General features: G+C 40.7%; 1 protein-coding gene across 1 annotated transcript in view; it reads left to right on the top strand.

Annotated features, from left to right (window-relative positions):
- ajap1 (adherens junctions associated protein 1) overlaps positions 1 to 20,578 on the top strand; it is a 164,888-nt gene that overhangs the window by 137,823 nt on the left and 6,487 nt on the right. The window contains exons 3-4 of the mRNA XM_060930872.1: positions 4,036 to 4,123; positions 4,356 to 4,598. Of these exons, the coding sequence (XP_060786855.1) occupies positions 4,036 to 4,123; positions 4,356 to 4,598 (331 nt within the window). The remainder of the gene's footprint in view (positions 1 to 4,035; positions 4,124 to 4,355; positions 4,599 to 20,578) is intronic.

Below are 20,578 nucleotides of genomic sequence, written 5' to 3' on the forward strand. Positions count from 1 at the left end.
AAAAATTTTCACTCGTCCGCTTTGCTCACTTGTGAATGTTCACCACTCGAAGATAAACTTCATATACTTGTGCAAAAGTGTAACATCCTCTATTTATTTAACCCTACCACACGATTACATGAATTTACTAACAGAGATCATGGTAAAGCTTCTGTTCCTGTCAGTTTCAGGGATCAGGGCTCTGGGTATAAATATCAGAGCTGCAGAACTGGCTGTTCAGTATGTGCAGTTTGCTGTAATAACCTTCACTGTCATTTTTGGAACATTTGGCTTTAACTGAAGAAAAAAAATATTTAGTGATAGCAGTACATCACGAAAAGCTTTAGGTTGTTTTTTGTTTTTTTTTGTTTTTTAGTTTTTTCTATTTTGCTTTTCCTCCAAGGTGATGTACTTGGGAACTTCAAACATGTGAAAAGTAGTAGTAATAGTAGAATACAGACAGGTGAAAATTTAAAGGAAAAAAAACAAAATTCCCTGGAACAGATTGTACAAGCCCTTGGATCTAGAATGATGATCACCATTCTTTCAAAAGATATTCCCTCAGTGTTGAGGATGGTGGTGGAGAGCACAGTCTAACATGCTCCAGAATCTCACACAGAAATATCCACAAGCACCAACAGCCGGCGTTTTTCTCTGCATACACAGATGGTCACTGGCGGCACGGTGGTGTAGTGGTTAGCGCTGTCGCCTCACAGCAAGAAGGTCTGGGTTCGAGCCCCATGGCCAGCGAGGACCTTTCTGTGTGGAGTTTGCATGTTCTCCCCGTGTCCGCGTGGGTTTCCTCCGGGTGCTCCGGTTTCCCCCATAGTCCAAAGACATGCAGGTTAGGTTAACTGGTGACTCTATTTGACAGTAGGTGTGAATGTGAATGGTTCTCTATGTGTCAGCCCTGTGATGACCTGGTGACTTGTCCAGGGTGAACCCCGCCTTTCGCCCGTAGTCAGCTGGGATAGGCTCCAGCTTGCCTGCGACCCTGTAGAACAGGATAAAGCGGCTACAGATAATGAGATGAGATGAGACACAGACGGTCTGCGCCGGCTACTTGATCCCTCCAAAAAAGAAAGAAACTTGCCTTTCAGTGTTCAAGTGATTTATATTGTCTCCACTGTCTATAATGTGCTGCAAATCCAATTATTCCACCACAAAATTGTATTCAATTCGGGTCTCACAAGACCGGAAGTGATGCCATATTTGTTGATTGATTCTCGCGCTCTGCTTGGCTGAGCCAGACCATGTGACAATGCCGTAGCATATGTAGTTATGTTACAGAGCCAGGTAGCATACTACAGAGGGTAACTGAGAAAGCGAAGCACACACAGATCTGGGGGGAAAAGTCATCCATATTTTGCAAGTATTTTACAGGGAAATGGTTAGTAATTTATTAGCTGAGACTGCACCATAAGCCACCAGAAGGCGTGTAAATTTCAGAATTTTCTGGGGGTTGCATGCCCCCAGACCCCCCTCGCATTAGCATGCCATTGGCGCACCCACCACAAATTCCACAGCCACCTACTACTTTTTTTTTTCTTCACCCGGCTACTTCAGAACCCTGCTCACATATATGTTCAATTGGGTTGATATCTGGTAACTGTGACAGCCATGGCATATAATTTCCATCATTTTTATACTAGCTAGAGAACATTCAGTGAGCCCTCACACCCGAGTCATCCTGAAAGAGACAGCACTCATCAAGATGCTTCATCATAGGGTAAAGGCGATTAGTCAGAAGAAATTTCTGTTGATTTGTAATGATGTTGCAGTGACAAAGGAACTCAAACTCATGCCAGAAAAAAAATCTTTCCACAGCATCACAGAACAAATAATTTGTACTTTAATTACCCTATCTGTACATTTGAAGAGTTTGGTTCCAAAATGTGATAAACGCCAAATTTAAAAATTGAAACTCCTGCCACCAAACCATCAGCAATTATCATATCTTACTCATACCATATTCAGTTTTCACCAAAACACGATATCTGCCATTGATTTACACACTGCATTACGGCCTTTCATTCTAAAACGCAACAAGCGCCATCACCGATTTTTCTCAAAACCAGACATATCCATTTGGCCAATCAGAGGCCACCATTGGCGTGAAGTCTTCTAAGATGGCTGTGCCCATGAAGTAGGAAATCACTTCATCACTTCTCACATTTATTGGACAATTTCACGTTGAATTATAAATAATTTCGATAAAATAATCTAAAAACATAAAATAATCTATAAAATAAATAATCTGTCATGAAAGAACATGGTTAAATGCACTTTAAATAGAAAGGGATATGTACTGGTAGCATTTTGGGGGAAAATGCCGTGGCATGGATATGTAGCGACTTGACAAAAAAATAATTACTAGGATCAGTTAAAAGCTGTTAATTAGTTCTGGATTTCATTTTTGAAGTTTATTATCATTAAGGAGTTAGTCAATAAATTTTAAAACAGGATACAGTGGTTTTCCTTTTATCACTTTCCGTAATCAGAAAAAGTGACTTTTCTCAAAACAATGGGATTGGATATATAGCGTTTTGGAACTAAACTCTTCAAAATTTACTTTCATATTGTAACATGGGCAAGGGGTTGCTCGATTGGCAGTAGGTGCCTTTAATAGGTGCGGTGTAGCGTAGTGGGCGTGGTTGTAATTAAGCTCAGGTGCCCTGGCAATTGGCATGACACCTTAAGAGTAGCAGCGTTTCCCACTCATGTCATTTTTTGGGGCTTTGTTTGCCTGTCGTCGTGCTTCACCTCTGTCTGGTTTGTTTGCCTTGCCTGCCTGTCGTGGTGCTCCATCTCCGTTTGGTCGGTTTGCCTCCTTATGAGCTGGCCTCTTGCTCACTGGCCTCGTGTTTTGCATCTCTTTGGAGAGAAATCCACGTTAGTGATTTGCTGTAATCCTTTGTGCTGCCATAATCCTGTGGCGTGTTGTGCTCTGCTTGTGTCCAGAGAACGTAAGTGCTGGTTTTCTTTCTTTTTAACACGTCGAGCGTTTATATACATTACATTCATGCGGCATGAATTTATTGTAGCGTGAAAATTGGTGATTGGCTGAGGACCGCAAAACCTAGTGCATCAACTTTGCTGTGAAGGCGACCGACTAACCCCTGATTCTACGTTGTGGCTGACATTCATACAGGTAGTGTAGGTTTTAACATCTTACCCCGTTTAGACTGCCTCTGTGACCAAAGTATGTAAAATGACAGCCGTGTGAACCTGATTTTGGTATATTATAACCATGTTTCCTTGCAGGTGGAGCACTCTACGCCACCCCAGCCACTGTTTTTCCTGTGCCCCATTTTTAGTTTAAAGTGTGTGCGTGTGTCCGTGTGTCGGTGTGAGAGGTCGGCTCACGGTGCGTATTTGGCAGTCGCTACCGGTGGGCTGGGTGTTTGTATGCTTGTGTGTATGGTGCGTGCATGTGTGTGCGGTGTGTAAGTTGTGGGTCATTTGGGTTAGTGTTGAAGGGTAACAATTTTTGGTTTTGGCCACTTTGTGTTTTCGTTGCTTCACTGGTTTGTTTAAATTTATTTTCCTTTTTCTTTGTGTGGCCATTGGCATGCAGTGTAATCAGTCAGTGATTTGTGCATTTTTGTATTGTTTTCTTGTCGGCTGAACTGTTTGAAACTTTAAGATCTGTCCATTCTGATTGTTGTTGCCCTCAAGGTGTGTAGCCCAAGGACTGAATGAATGTGTGTGTGTTTTATTTATATTTTTATTGGAAAAAATAAATTGTTTATTTTAATACTCCAGTCTCTCTCTCTCCTTCATTGTTCCCTTCATTGGGATCCCCTGCTTGTGGGTTTGGTTAACGTTCAGATTTAATAGTAAACTGTACTGGTTGGTACTCCCCCTGGGGGTTACAATATACAAATATTAGCTTGAATTTTTCTCTTTAATGACTACTTTTAAAACAGAGTTACTCTTGTAGGCCTCCAACTACCCATGAATCTCTTTACATGCTCTCTAGATGTGCTTCTGACTAGAATTGAAATGAATTGTACTGAAATGGGGTTGTTTGTGGCTTTGTGTCTGTTCTCACAGGTTTGGCAGTGCATCAGATCATCACTATCACTGTTTCCCTCATTATGGTCGTCGCAGCCTTGATAACAACACTAGTCCTTAAAAACTGGTAGGAAAGATTCTTTTCCTCATAATTGTGATTGTCATTTTCGTGCTTTCTGTCTGTCTCTCGCTGTCCTTGTCCTTCATTCTGTCTCTCTATCATGTTCATATCATGGTCACTTGTATCAGACGAAAGGTTTTGTGTCTGTTTCCCCTGTATATGTTAACTGTAAAATAAGCACAGGGGTTCAAGGTATGATTTTATGTTGGCTTTGTGAATGTGGTGCGTGTTTTTGTAGCTGTGCACAGTCGGGGAATGGCCGCCACACTAGCCACCAGAGGAAGATCAACCAGCAGGAAGAGAGCTGCCAGAACCTGACTGATTTCACACCGGCACGTGTGCCCAGCAAGGTGGACATCTTTACCGCCTACAATGATAGTTTACAGTGCTCTCACGAGTGTGTGCGCACCGCTGTGCCCGTCTACACAGACGAGATGATCCAACACACACCGATTTACAAGACCACCTACAATGGGAGCAGGTGAGAGACTCATCCAGCACAGAGGATCCGGCTTATACAAGTTTAACAGTGCTTGAAAAGCTCATCTCTCTCTCTCTCTCTCTCTCTCTCACACACACACGCACACACAGCATTCAAAGTGTAAATTGCTCATGATTATGAAAATTGAATATATTTACATACACCAAGTGATTTTCTCTACCAAAAATTTGAAAGCCAAATTCTCTGATTAGACTTGCATTGAAACTGAAACATTATATTATGTCAAAATCCATGCCAGCACAAATAATAATGGCCAACATTTTACATAACTATATCCAATGTGATTTGATTGTTTCTGAATAAAATAGAGTGTAGAAAAATACAATTGAGTTTTTTGATAGAAATTAATGCAGTATATTATAACAGCTCTGATAGAAAAAGGACATTTTGTCTCATGGTGCCAGAAATTATTTACATATTTGCAAAATAGTTCACTGCCAAAAGTGGATATAACAAGTCTACACACCCCTTTTAAATTTGCAGGTTTTTATGATGTCAAAAAATGAAACTAAGATATAAGATGTGTTTCCAGGAGTGTTGTAGTACTTGAGACTGATCTCAAGGTCTTGGTCTCGTCTCAAAATCGACCACATTTTTACTCGGTCTTGTCTCAGTCTCAGACATAGAGAACTCAGGATTTTATTTCAAGACTGGTCAAGACCACAACTGTGGGGATTTCACTAAATTGCTTGTGCATTGTCTGATTTATTTGTGAACATCGTTACTGTGATTGGATGTAAAATTTCCTGCTTCAAATGTGACCAATAACATGACTCAATGTTAATTTGAATTTTTTTTTTTTTTCCTCTTAACAGCTGTCACTCCTTCCCCCACTTTCACACACTGGTCTGGTCCTGGTCTTGACTTGGTCTCTCCCTGCTTTGTTCTTGGTCTTGATTTGACCTCAACCCCTCAAAGTCTTGGTCTTGATATTACATTACATTACATCACATCACAGGCATTTAGCAGACGCTCTTATCCAGAGCGTACCACATACCCAGAGCAGCCTGGGGAGCAGTTAGGGGTTAGGTGCCTTGCTCACTTCAGCCATTCCTGCTGGTCCAGGGAATCGAACTGGTGACCTTTTGGCCCCAAAGCTGCTTCTCTAATCATTAGGCCATGGCTTCCCCTACTTTGGTCTTGGTCATGACTTGGTCTCGGTCATGACTTGGTCTCGGTTTTGGTGGACAACACTAGTTTCCAACTTTAATGTGATATAGCAACCAACAAAATTCAAATGAAAAACAAGTTTTAGGGGAAGGAAAAAAAACATAGTATAACCTGGTCGCACAAATAAATGCACACTTTTATAACAGGGTATGTGACTGTGCTTAGAATTACATTCAAACTCATGTTACATCAAACTCATGTTACTGACTGCTAAAGCCACAGTCTACAAAGAGCTTAGAGATCATGTACAGGATCTCATTGCTGAAAGATATCAATCAGGAGAGGGAAACAAAATAATTTCTAAAACATTCGCTGTACCATGAAATACTTTCATGGCCATCATCAGCAAGTGGAGAAAACCGGGCACCACAGTGGTATTAGAAAGAACAGGATGTCCCTTCAAAAGTGATGATAAGACAAGATGAAAACTTATCAGGGAGGCTACTAAGAGACCTCCGGCAACATTAAAGGAGCTGCAGGAATATGTATCAAGTACTGGTCACTCCCTGTATGTGACAGCTTGTTGCACCATTGTTTTTGGTGAAAAAAAAAAAGACAAATTATCACCCAAAAACACTATACCCAAAGTGAAGTATGGTGGTGGCAGCATCATGCTTTAGAACTAGTACTCTTCAGCTGGGATTATTGTTCGAGTCAAGACAGAGATAATCAACAGTTATTCCACAAAATCGAGTCATACATGAGCTGATAGCCAATGAGAAGTGTAGCACCGAGTTGGCTATAAGTCATGTACGATGAGATTGAGTGGAATAACTGTTTTATTCTATCCACATTGACTGGATTTTGAGAAACAGATAATTTTTATTTTTATTTTTTTGCAAATTCGATAAATAAAAACTTTATACAAAATGTCCGACAAAATAATTTCCGCTTAGAATGATAGTAGCAATTTGTGAAAAATGCTATAATAATAATCCCTGAAAAATAAAAACAATACATTCTGACCATTAAATACTTTTGTTGCTTTTTTTGTATTTTTTGGGGGGTTTATTTTCGAGTAGAATTTTTATTTCGTCCTCGGTTGGTTCAGCAACACGCTCCGCCATTTTGTTTTTCTCTACTTACAGTAGGGCGGCACGGTGGTGTAGTGGTTAGCGCTGTCACCTCGCAGCAAGAAGGTCCGGGTTATGCGGAGTTTGCATGTTCTCCCCGTGTCCGCATGGGTTTCCTCCGGGTGCGCCGGTTTCCCTCACAGTCCAAAGATATGCAGGTTAGGCTAACTGGTAACTCTAAATTGACTGTAGGTGTCAAGTCAACTTTATTGTCAAATATGCTATACATGCTCGACATACAGCACAGATTAAATATCAGTCCTCTCTGACCCACGGTGCAAACTGGCAATGCAATAAATAAAAATAGAATAATTGAAAAAAACAACAATATAAACAGTATAACACGCTAGATAGGAACTAGACATAGACTAAACACTCAAACAATATAAACAGTATAAATAAACAGTATAGATAAGAACAAGACAGACTAAACACTCAAACAGACAATATAAACAGTATAAACACTCTAGCTATGAACTAGACTAAACACTCATATATATACACACACACACATAAATTGGTTCAAATAACCAAACAGTCAAGGGCACTTGAGGTATAGCAGGTAAACATGAAACATGAAATAAGCAGTATAAACAAACTAGCAGCTGTTAAGATGAGGTAGTGCGGAATAGTGCAAATGAGCGAGGTAAAGTGAGATGTGCGGTCCCTGAGTTCAGTGTGTTAATGAACGATGAGATGTATGTATATGTGTGTGCGTTGGGGGGGGGGGGGAAAACTGTGAGGATGACATGTCAGATGCTGAAGGGGGGTGTGCGAGCAGAATCTATGGCAGGGGGCAGAGGGGGGAGGAGGGGCAGAACAGAGAGGGAGTTGAGCCTCCTGACTGCCTGGTGAAAGAAACTGTTCTTGAGCCTGCTGGTTTTGGCCCGGAGACTCCGCAGTCTCCTCCATGACGGCAGCAGGCTGAAGAGGCTGTGAAATAGGTGGGTGGGGTCACCTGCAATCCTGATGGCTTTGCGGGTGAGGCGGGAGTTATAGATATCCATTAGAGAAGGGAGAGAGACACCAATGATCCTCTCAGCTGCTCTCACGATGCGCTGCAGAGTCTTGCAGCAGGACACGGTGCAGGCGCCGTACCACACGGTGATGCAGCTGGTCAGGATGTTCTCGATGGTGCCTCTGTAGAATGCGTGCATGATGGGGGCCGGGATTCTTGCTCTCCTCAGTTTGCGGAGGAAGTACAGACACTGTTGGGCTTTTTTGGCTAGTGATGCGGTGTTGTTGCTCCAGGACAGGTCTTCAGAGATGTGCACACCCAGAAACTTGGTGCTGCTCACCCTCTCCACTGCAGCACCGTCGATAGATAGTGGAGCATGCTGGGTGTGCTTTCTCCTGAAGTCCACAACAATCTCCTTCGTCTTCTTCACGTTCAGACGGAGATTGTTGTCCTTGCACCACATGGCCAAGCGGCTCACCTCACTCCTGTAGATTGTCTCATCGCCATTGTTGATGAGACCCACCACAGTCGTGTCATCCGCAAACTTAATGAAGAGATTTGAGCTGGATGTTGGTGTGCAGTCGTGGGTCAGCAAAGTGAAGAAGAGGGGGCTTAGCACACATCCTTGGGGGGCCCCGTGTTTAATGTGATGGTGCTGGAGGAGTTGCTGCCGACCCGTACAGTCTGTGGTCTCCCCGTCAGGAAGTCCAGCAGCCAGTTGCACAGGGAGGTGTTGAGTCCCAGCTGGTCCAGTTTGTGAATGAGCTGCTGAGGAATGATTGTGTTGAATGCTGAGCTAAAGTCTATGAACAGCATTCTGACATACGAGTCTTTTGTCTCCAGGTGGGTGAGGGCTGAGTGGAGGGCAGTGGAGATGGCGTCATCGGTCGAACGGTTGGACTGATATGCAAACTGGAAAGGATCCAGGGCGGGGGGGAGGGCAGACTTGATATGCCTCATGACTAGCTGCTTGAAGCACTTCATGCTCCAATGTGTGAATGTGAATGGTTGTCTGTGTCTATGTGTCAGCCCTGTGATGACCTGGCAACTTGTCCAGGGTGTACCCCGCCTTTCGCCCGTAATCAGCTGGGATAAGCTCCAGCTTACCTGCGACCCTGTAGGACAGGATAAAGCCGCTAGAGATATGTGTAATGAGATGAGATGAGACTCACAGTATATGAGCTGATATCCTTGTAGTAGAGTAGTCAATTAGAGCTCATATCCAGTGGATAGAATAATTATGAAAATAGACTCCAAATATCAGTCTATTTTGGCACAAAGCTAGCAGGCCTCTGTTAGATAGCTTAAAATAAAGAAGGAAAAACCAACAACACATCTTCCACCTTCCAGATAACAACCAAAAGCACAATTCCAAGCCAACAAAAGAATGGCTTCAGAACAAGATGTTCACCATTTTGGAATAGCTCAGTCAGAGCCCAGATCTAAATCCTGTTGAAAACCTGTGGAATGTCTGGAAAAGGGATGCGTACAGGAGATTCCCTTGCTATTTGATAGATCTGGAGCATTTTTGCAAGGAAGAGTGAAATGAAATTCCAGAATCAAGATCAGCCAAGCTGGGAGACTCTTACCCAAAAAGACTGAGTGCTGTATTATAAACAAAAGGAGCTTCAACAAAGTATGGGGTTTAAACACTTGTGCAACTCGGCTATTGTAAGAATTTTCTTTCCCATAGTATATTTCCATTTGTTTTTCACTTGAATTTTCATGATTGGTATATCACATTATAAGTGGAAGAAAATCTGGCATGATTTATCTTGCTTTCATTTTGTTTTACATCACACAAAGCTTGCGATTTTACAGGGGTGTGTAGATTTTTACAACTATAGCCACTGTATTTACAGCAAGCTATAAATTCACAAGAACAATTAAAAAGAAAGACAGTGGTGCTCGAAAGTTTGTGAACCCTTTAGAATTCTCTATATTTCTGCATGACCTAAAACATCATCATTTTCACACAATTCATTTCACATCATTTTCACACAAGTCCTAAAAGTAGATAAAGAGAACCCAGTTAAACAAATGAGACAAAAATATTATACTTGGTCATTTATTTATTGAGGAAAATGATCCAAAATTACATATCTGTGAGTGGCAAAAGTATATGAACCTTTGCTTGCAGTATCTGGTGTGACCCCCTTGTGCAGCAATAACTGCAACTAAACGTTTCCGGTAACTGTTGATCAGTCCTACACACTGGCTTGGAGGAATTTTAGCCCATTCCTCTGTACAGAACAGCTTCAACTCTGGGATGTTGGTGGGTTTCCTCACATGAACTGCTCGCTTCAGTTCCTTCCACAACATTTCGATTGGATTAAGGTCAGGACTTTGACTTGGCCATTCCAAAATATTCACTTTATTCTTCTTTAACCATTCTTTGGTAGAACAACTTGTGTGCTTAGGGTTGTTGTCTTGCTGCATGACCCACCTTCTCTTGAGATTCAGTTCATGGACAGATGTCCTGACATTTTCCTTTAGAATTCACTGGTATAATTCAGAATTCATTGTTCCATCAATAATGGCAAGCCTTCCTGGCCCAGATGCAGCAAAACAGGCCCAAACCATGATACTACCACCACCATGTTTCACAGATGGGATAAGGCTCTTATGCTGAAATGCAGTGTTTTCCTTTTTCCAAACATAAAGCTTCTCATTTAAACCAAAATTTTCTATTTTGGTCTCATCCGTCCACAAAACATTTTTCCAATAGCCTTCTGGCTTGTCCACATGATCTTTAGCAAACTGCAGACAAGCAGCAATGTTCTTTTTGGAGAGCAGTGGCTTTCTCCTTGCAACCCTGCCATGCACACTATTGTTGTTCAGTGTTCTCCTGATGGTGGACTCATGAACATGAACATTAGCCAATGTGAGAGAGGCCTTCAGTTGCTTAGAAGTTACCCTGTGATCCTTTGTGACCTTGCCGACTATTACATGCCTTACTCTTGGAGTGATCTTTGTTGGTCGACCACTCCCGGGGAGGGTAACAATGGTCTTGAATTTCCTCTGTTTGTACACAGTCTATCTAACTGTGTATTGGTGGAGTCCAAACTCTTTAAAGATGGTTTTGTAACCTTTTCCAGCCTGATGAGCATCAACAACGCTTTTTCTGAGGTCCTCAGAAATCTCTTTTGTTCATGCCATGATACACTAACACAAACATGTGTTGTGAAGATCAGACTTTGATAGATCCCTGTTCTTTAAATAAAACAGGGTGCCCACTCACACCTGATTGTCATCCCATTGATTGAAAACACCTGACTCTAATTTCACCTTCAAATTAACTGCTAATCCTAGAGGTTCACATACTTTTGCCACTCACAGACATGTAATATTGGATAATTTTCTTCAATAAATAAATGACAAAGTATAATATTTTTGTCTCATTTGTGTAACTGGGTTCTCTCTATCTACTTTTAGGACTTGTGTGAAAATCTGATGATGTTTTAGGTCATATTTATGCAGAAATATAGAGAATTCTAAAGGGTTCACAAACTTTCAAGCACCACTGTACAGACAAAGGAAGCAGTTATGAATGGAATAACTCATGTTTGTTACTTGTAAATATCTCCAACAAGGGAAATGTAGAAATGAAGTGGGTGGGACAAACAATGGTGATCAATGCTTGGTTATTGGAAACAATAGTGATTAGTGATTGATTGTTGGAAACATAGGCTCAAATCAGCCAGGCTTTACACACTGATGGTGAGTAGATCAAACCTGCTGCCTCAGCTTACACAACCAACATCTGTGATGTGAGCTGGAGAACCTTGTCCAGTACCTTATCTCGAGACAAAGCAACACTGTATAGTTGTTATTCTAATGACTGCGTATGTCAGATGTTAATTTTTGCTAAGTGCACTCTAGTTATTGCATGTCAGATCATTACACATGCTACATGGTCATGGTCATAACAGTAATGATATGATAGAAATTTTGCATTTAACCTAACTACAATCACACTTCATCATCAATTATTTTCTCTTATTTAAGCCAGTTGTGGCATTAAGGCTTGATTATTGCTTAAAGAGCATATTCTGGACCAATTTTGTTTTTGTTTTTTTATATGAAAGTATGTCCCTTTACACACTCATCCAGAAGGGTAATTTTGCACAAGGCCATCTGTCTACAGCAGAAAAAAATAAAATAACAAAATGCGTCTGGAAAAATCCCAAGGGAGTCTGGAGCCAGATTCATGACGTTACCTGCGGAAGCGCCAGCAGGCTGCGCGAGCTTGCACGCTTTCAGTGCACAGCCTGTGTAGACCAAGCGCTCCCATTTCTCTCTCATTGTCCGGTCTTTTGGAAAATGATGAGTACTAATCCCATCAAGATTGGTGTTGCTACACCCTCCTACACAAAATTGTTAACCAGTTTAATAATTATGTGATAACGTTGAAGAAATTTGCAGAAAACCACCAGGTCGTTTTCTCATAAACAAACCAACGCTGACATGGGATTCAGCGGGAGGCGCCCCACACGTGACGTCACGAAAATCAATGTTTCCCGGGAAATTCAAATGCAAAGTTTTTTCAGAGGCGGACCAATTCACCTCAAATGGCTTGATTTCAACTGAATTTTTCTGGTATTGCTCAAGGTAAAAAAAATTGCAGAGAATGCAGAATGTTACAGATACTTGACCAAAGTTTAATATAAAATAGGAGAATTACATTGATCTTGCACCTGAATTTACCCATGATATGCACTTTAACAATAACTTTGAAAAAGATTTGTAAAGGCTTATTAGCTCATCCAGCCAACAGGTGATGAGCTTATGCCATCATGTGTTGTGCGTTGTCTGTCCGGCGGCATCCACATTTCACGAAAATCGCTTCTTCTCTTGCAATTCTTCACCGATTTTTATTCTTTTTGGCAGGAAGGTAGGTCTTCCTGGGGTGCATATAGCTTCTCCCCAAATTTACATAATTGCAGTTAATAATGAGGAGATAGAGTAATTATGCCCTAACAAGCATTGCTTCTTCTCTCTCAATTCTTCACCAATTTTGATTCTTTCTGGCATGAAGGTAGGGGTACCTAGGTTGCATATAACTTCTACCCAAATTTGCTTCATTACAATTATTCATGAAGTTATGGACTAATTAAGCCTTCAACAAAAATCACTTCTTCTCGGTCAGTTCCTTGCCGTTTTGGATTCTTTCTGGCAAATAGGTAGGTATTCCTAGGGTGTATATAGCTTCTATATATAGCTTGTATATCGTGTGTTTAGCTTGCAACATTTATTGTGCAAGGTGGCCCACTTTAGATCGTTCCTTCTGGATTAGATAGGGCCTGAGTGAGCTACGCTGTCACTAACAGTCTCGTTCATTCATTCTTCATCAGTAATTGCTTTATCCTGGTCAGGGTTGCTGTGGATCCAGAGTGTATCCCAGGAACACTGAAAACTGTTATAACAGCATATGATGTCAGTCATGACAAGTGTATGACATGGTTACATGTTAGCATTGCATGTACAGGATTTATTCACTTTCATTTTATTATTATTCAATTTTGCCAATAAAAAGTGGACTTCTAAATCATGTAGAAGAATAAAGATGATAGGCTGTTATGCTAGGAGTAGTCGATGACTGGTTTTATTTCCTATCTATTTTAGCAAAACAGTTTGTAGAATCTTGCCTCATTGTAACGAGCACTGTAATGATAGGTTACTTTTTTGGTTCTTTCCCTTACTTTTTAAAACCCCTGCTTAAAAATGTGCTTAGTGGAGACTAAGTGATTTTTCTTTGCACTTTTTTTCTCCAGGGTATATTTGTGTTTTTATTATCCATGCTGATTTTGTAAAGCTTAGCTTCCTTTTACACTTCAATTAGTTGAATAGCCTGAGACACAAACATGCATGAAAGAATATTATCCAGACCTAGCAATTAGTCTAAAGACATATAAAGGTGTGACATTTCAAACAATAAGCAAGCGTTTCATTGGGTTTGACAATCCTATATTATATCAAGGACTTTGGACATGTCAAATCCACTCAAAGCAGGGTGTGTAAAAGTGTCATTTCCTTGGATGCACAAAAAATAGTATGAAGAAAACTCGCTACACATAATGAAACAAAACTCATTTCAGAGCTATCTTTCCTTTACTTACTCCTCCACTCTCAGCGTTCAGTCCTTGTCTGGCATTAATGGCATGTTTGGAGGGCAGTTTCATTTAATTTTGGAGTGAATTGAGCAGACACTGTGGAATACAGTATTGGTTTCATGGTCGCCAATGCAGTGTACATCTCAGATGCATATTTACTACCCCAGGCCATAAATCTGTGCAAATATTTAAAAAAAAATGTAAGATTGTCAATTTCTCACGCTGCCAAACTGTCCTTTCAAAATGAGTGTCCTTCTCTGCCTCACATTATGTTTTATGTACAGCTGGCTGTAAGGTGAGAAAACTAATCTCATACTACAACAACTATAAAGCAATTATAGCAAGCATCAGTAGATATGATTTAACTATGTTATCATATTTACCGATCCATTAAACGATATTTCCGATCCTAAAAAACACATTTTTTGACTCCATAGGTGCTAAAGAACACAGACACATTTTTTGACTCCTTATTTTTTTGAAGGACTGGGTATATAGATTGGTTCTTGTGCCATTTTCCCCTTTTAAAACAGAAACTTTCTTAGTATACCAGATTTTAGTCAAACTTCCATACTACGTTAAAGGTGATTTAAGCAAGATTTGTCAAAATTTGCCCATCCAAACACTTTCACCTACGAAGCCCATTATTGTATGAGATAATAAACAAAATAGCCTCAATGAGGCTGTAGCTCATACCGGCCACTGTTGTTGTTGTGTTTGCGTTTGAAATCCGATCAATCCTGTGGGAGTAGTAATGATTTTTGTGAAATTTCATACGACCCCTGTGTAGCCACATCCATGGCAGGTGGCACCAACTGGTGAACAATTCTTGTTGGAATATGTCTTTAGAGTCTTCTGGGTGAGTTTCAATGAAAACATCCGAGCAGTTTACAAACAGTAGTGTTTGGTGTGACAAGTCACCCAAAATTTTCAACTGCCCATAAAATGTTAAATATGGTAGGTAGTGCCACCGTCTTGACAACTTTTATACATACCAACCTGGGGAACATTCCATAGGAGTTTGATCAAAATCTGATCACTCCTATAGGAAGAGTAGCGATTTTCCTGAAATTGTACATGACGCATCTGTAGCCTCATCCATGACAAGTGGTGCCACCTGATGAACAATTCTTGTTGGTATATGTCTTTAGAGTTTTCTGGGTGAGTTTCAGTGAAAACATCCTAGCAGTTTATGAAGAGTAGCTTTTAATGTGACGGGTTACCCAAAAATTTCAGATGCCCATAAAATTGTAAATATGACAGGTGGCGCCACCATGTTGACAACTCTTATGCACACCCACCTGGGGAACACTGTATGTGAGTTTGATCAAAATCCAATCAATCCTGTAGGAGGAGCAGTGATTTTTGTAAATTGATGATGGACAACGACAGGTGATAGACAGATGATGATGGACGATGGACAGACGACGCGTGATCGCATAAGCTCACCTGGCCTGGCTTATGGATGGATAAGCTAAAAACAACATGGGATAGATGACAAATTTGCATTCTCACTCAGTCTTCCATCACAGAAAAGTAACAAATATTGTGTGTTCCCATCTGCCTGTGACCGCGAGTTGGCCTAGTGGTTAGCGTTTCCGCCTCTTGACCAGGAGATCGTGAGTTCTACTCGCAGTTGGATCATACCAAAGACCATCATAAAAATGGTATCTACTACCATTTGGCAAGGCACACTGCAATACAGATGTGAGTGGGGAAGTCAAACTCTTGCAGTTAACAGAAGACTAGACACCCCCCCCCCCCCCCCCCCCCCCACACACACACACACACACACTGTATCCCTAGCTGTATAGATAGTTTTCACTGACGTCACGGCATTCCGGGGAACGCCCCCCAGCCGCCATCTTGGGGGGCAAACAAAATGGACCATCGCCAGTACCGGCTACGTTATCTCGGACTAATTTATGAAGTTATATAGTCAGTTTTCTAAAATAAAGATCAATGTCGGCAAAATCAAGCAAACAGAAGTATATAGATACATTAGACGACATCTCACGACAACGGTATGCAGCCAAACTGGCCTTGATTGGGGGAATTGACCCCTACGAAGTGGACAAAGATGCATTTTCAAGTGACTATGCAGGGCTGCCAAAGCCTGAAACTGCCAAAGCCTGCTCCAAAGCCTGAAACTGACTTCATCAAACTTTAAAGGCTGTCTGATATATACAACTTTATATATTCACAGCGCACCTTTTGGCGGATGCCGCCTGAATCACGCAGATCCGATTTTTTTATTTTAAGGGGGGCGTTGGAGTGTCTGATTATAATTTCAAAGTAAATTCTGTATTAAAATTACTAAATAAGCAAATCTGTTACAGTCCATGAAACAGGAAGTATAAGGATGAGAAAAAAACAGTTTAAATCGGAAAGCTGCGCACATTTGCGCAGACCGAGCGGTGTGCAGGACTGCGCATATGTGCGCAGCTTTCCGATTTAAACTGTTTTTTTCTCATCCTTATACTTCCTGTTTCATGGACTGTAATGGATTTGCTTATTTAGTAATTTTAATACAGAATTTACTTTGAAATTATAATCAGACACTCCAACGCCCCCCCAAAATAAAAAAATTGGATCTGCGCGATTCAGGCGGCATCCGCCAAAAGGCGCGCTGTTTGCATCCCAAACACAAATCAAATCATACAGAAAAGACCTAAAATGTTTTTCAAAAATGACCCTTGCGTGAGTGAAGTGACAAGTGTCAAATAGAAACGTGACAAACGAGCGATATTAAGTGTACATTACAATGTAAACGTACACTCAGCGGTTCCAGTTAGGCATTCTCCAGAGATTGTTCACATGATGTTTTGGTTTCCAAAAACAAACTTAAACACAATTGATTGTTTATTTAAACAACTTACCACTTATAAAATGATCGGAGCAGACTTTTCTGTGTTTGGAAGGCTGATAATCCTTGCGGTTGATTCTCGCAAGCCATAGATTTCTCCTTTGTATGCTGAGTTTTTTGCTCGCCTTCGTGCTCCCGTACAGTGGGAATTCCATAAAAGCTCCGCTTGACTTCATCATCTGACCTATTACGACAGCTGTGAATACAACAGGTGTGCACCATTGCTAGCTTTAAATAGCCTGCTTGGGTTCTTTTGAAGACTTTGTACTCGCGCGTTACAATGTGTGCTCAGTCACCCGTACGGTAAGCTGGACCCCCAAGATGGCCGCCACTAGGGAATCCCCGACTCTGTGACGTCATGTGAAAACTATCTATAGGTGAGAGGCCAAGGGCTATCAAAATGGAGATTGGTGCCACACCCATACACCTTAAAGAGTTGGTTAGTACTGGGACAGGAGACTGCCTGGGAAGACCAGATTCTGGCATGAGAGGAACTTTGACTTTGACTTGACCATCTGACTGTAATTAATGGAATTCAACACAGCAAGAACCTCTATGAGATGTGTAAAACATGCAAGTCTGAGTATGACATATAATCTAAGAGGCAGCAAGTCAGTTGTTCTGAAAATCCCAAGCTGAGACATTACTGTACCTCATTAGCAACATGGCACCAGTCGAACTGTGTCACGTCTCTGTTGAGAGTTCTCTTCCTGTTTCTGAACATTTGTTTTCCAAGCAAAGGCTATTTATAACATTTTTCTTATCTGCTGATGTTTCCTTTGCTTGTTGTTTCGAGTTTGTTGCCAGTTGCTTTACATTGAGGCAGTATGAGTAGTGCTGTCACAGTATCACTACATCATCAGTTACGTCACGACCATTTCAGCTTTACTGTTTTGCTCCTAATCCCATAGGACCAGATTACAGCATTATAGCGGAAATATACAGTTTTCAGTGTGAGTGCGAATGGAGTATCAGTTTTTTTCAGAGTATCAGAGTTTTCTCAGCCATAAAATACACTAGTGTTGAGGCCATGACTTAAACAATTATTATTATTTATTTATTTATTTATTTATTTATCAAGTTCTACATATTTTCTAGGTTATTTGTACAAACAAACAAACAAACAAACAAACAAACAAAAAAAGAATAAAAATAATTTTAAAAAATCAAGCATTGCACATTTAACTAATGGAAATGACCAAAATGGTGGTTGTTATGGTGTACAGCAGGGGTTCTCAACCTTTTCTACTTTAAAGCCCACCTATTCATACTTGTAACGAGTCAGGGTCCATTAAAAAATATCCCCAATTATTTTGGCTCATCGATTATATTCTAATCTAATAATCTATTGTAAAGTGTATTAACAGAATGCAACATCACTCCCTGTTACAGATGGAAGCCCAGGAATTAAATAAATGCAATAAAAACAAACTGTTTTTAATTGTAGGTATTGTATTTAAAACTGTATGGATATGCCAGAAGTCAACATAAAACTATGCATGCAGGGCATTCTCAGTCAAAAGCGATTAATGATCCAAATGTGGAGTCTGGTCGATTAACACAAGAACTTATTGCCATGTTTGTGTTCAGCAAACAAGCAAGTTATTAAAACCAAGAACTACATTCAAAAGAAGTGGATATAGAAACCACTCAATGGGATAGATTTATCTATCTCAATGAGATAGATAGACACATTATCCAAGAAGGATTTTTCCTACAAGTTGGAAAATTATCCATCTGTTGATTTCCCCGACATCTCAAACTACCTGGTGCTGCAGACATCGTTCTACACAGACAAACAGATGAAAACCTGGAAGAGCATGGAGGAGTACTTTTTATATGTGTCTGGGTTAAAGATCTGGGGATCAAAACACTACAAGATAAATCCTGTATCATTTATGCCCGGGTAAGTAGGCATTTTTGGGCTTTGTACGCATCTTTGAGATGGTTGCTAGGACACTATATTTTAGTACTGGGTGTAAACAAACCACAGCCGCTTGATTCTCAATCTTCCCTGCTCTTCTCTTCCAGGTAAATCATTCACAAAGATCCACAGAAACACCTTTAAACACCTGGGTATTACATGTATTATATACGTGTTAGTTTACAATATGGCGACCATGAACAAACAGTAAATAAAAACACATCTGAGGACTGAAGCGTCTCCTGAACTTCAAAACATCACAAAATAACAGAAAATGGTGAGAAAAGTCATTTGCGAATCCAAACTAAATAAATCAGAGGAATTTACAAATCTTTCACGAAGTGGTCATTGTAAATTCAAGCATTCTTTGACTCGGCTCCTTTCCATCACAGTGAAAGGTTCAAGAGCCATCTTTCTCGTAGTCTTTTGGTAAAATCCTTTGCTCGTTCACCCCTTTTTTATCACTTCATGGGGAACCCGGAAGGAACTTTTATCAGTTTCATGGTTTGTTTGATTTGAGCAGCCCAAAACAACGCAAGTGTAGGGCATTTTAACAACTCACAAAGTGCCCCAGAGATAGTAATGCTTTGTTGACCTTAGCTGACCACCACTTCATGCCTTGCATATCTAATGAGGCCAGTGTGATGTTGGATGCAACCCAGCAATTGGAACCGACTAAAAATTAGCTTCAACTTGAAAAAAAATTGCGGCACACTAGATGGCGCTTTGTGGCCCACTATTGATTGATTGATTGATTGATTGATTGATCAGTGTTGTATAAAGTACTGGGAAATCACACTCAAGTAAAAGTATTGGTACCCTTCCAAAAAATGACTTTGGTAAAAGTCAAAGTCACTGACTGAAATGTTACTTGAGTTAAAGTCTTAAAGTATCTGACATTTCTTTCACTTAAGTATGACAAGTAATGAAAAATAAATGTACTCAAGTAATGTAATTAAAAGTACACGTAAAAGTAAACAAGCAAAGGCAGTCTGAATTTGTAATATTTTTAATATTTTGGTAAACTGAAGGTAATTTGTCACCAATGGTTCATGACAAGCAACTACACTGCTGAAAATAGAGGTGCACACACAACCATTATAAACAAGAAAAAAATAAATTGAGAGAAAAATGAAGCTGCCTATCTGGCATCTGAAGATGGAGACCACAGTTTTGACACTTTTTTTCTCATTTTTTTCCTTTGTTTTTTAAACTAAGAGAAAGTACTGAAAATGAGGCATACATCACACCATTAAGAAAAAAAAACATAAAAAAAGCTGCTACTGTTATTGCACTTCATAAACTATGGAGGTGCATACACGACCAATTGCTGTCATAATAATCAAAAGAAAAAAGTAATTTGGAGAAAACTGAAGCTTATCTGGCATCTGAAGAGGGTGACCACAGTTTGAAACCTCATCTCATCTCATTATCTCTAGCCGCTTTATCCTTCTACAGGGTCACAGGCAAGCTGGAGCCTATCCAGCTGACTACGGGCGAAAGGCAGGGTACACCCTGGACAAGTCGCCAGGTCATCACAGGGCTGACACATAGACACAGACAACCATTCACACTCACATTCACACCTACGGTCAATTTAGAGTCACCAGTTAACCTAACCTGCATGTCTTTGGACTGTGGGGGAAACCGGAGCACCCGGAGGAAACCCACGCGGACACAGGGAGAACATGCAAACTCCACACAGAAAGGCCCTCGCCGGACCCGGGGCTCGAACCCAGGACCTTCTTGCTGTGAGGCGACAGCGCTAACCACTACACCACCGTGCCGCCCCAGTTTGAAACCTTTTTTTGAAAAATAAAATAGTACGGCGGGCGGCACGGTGGTGTATTGGTTA

The sequence above is a fragment of the Neoarius graeffei genome, chromosome 10, assembly GCF_027579695.1.
Source record: "Neoarius graeffei isolate fNeoGra1 chromosome 10, fNeoGra1.pri, whole genome shotgun sequence".
NCBI classification, from domain to species: Eukaryota; Metazoa; Chordata; class Actinopteri; order Siluriformes; family Ariidae; genus Neoarius; species Neoarius graeffei.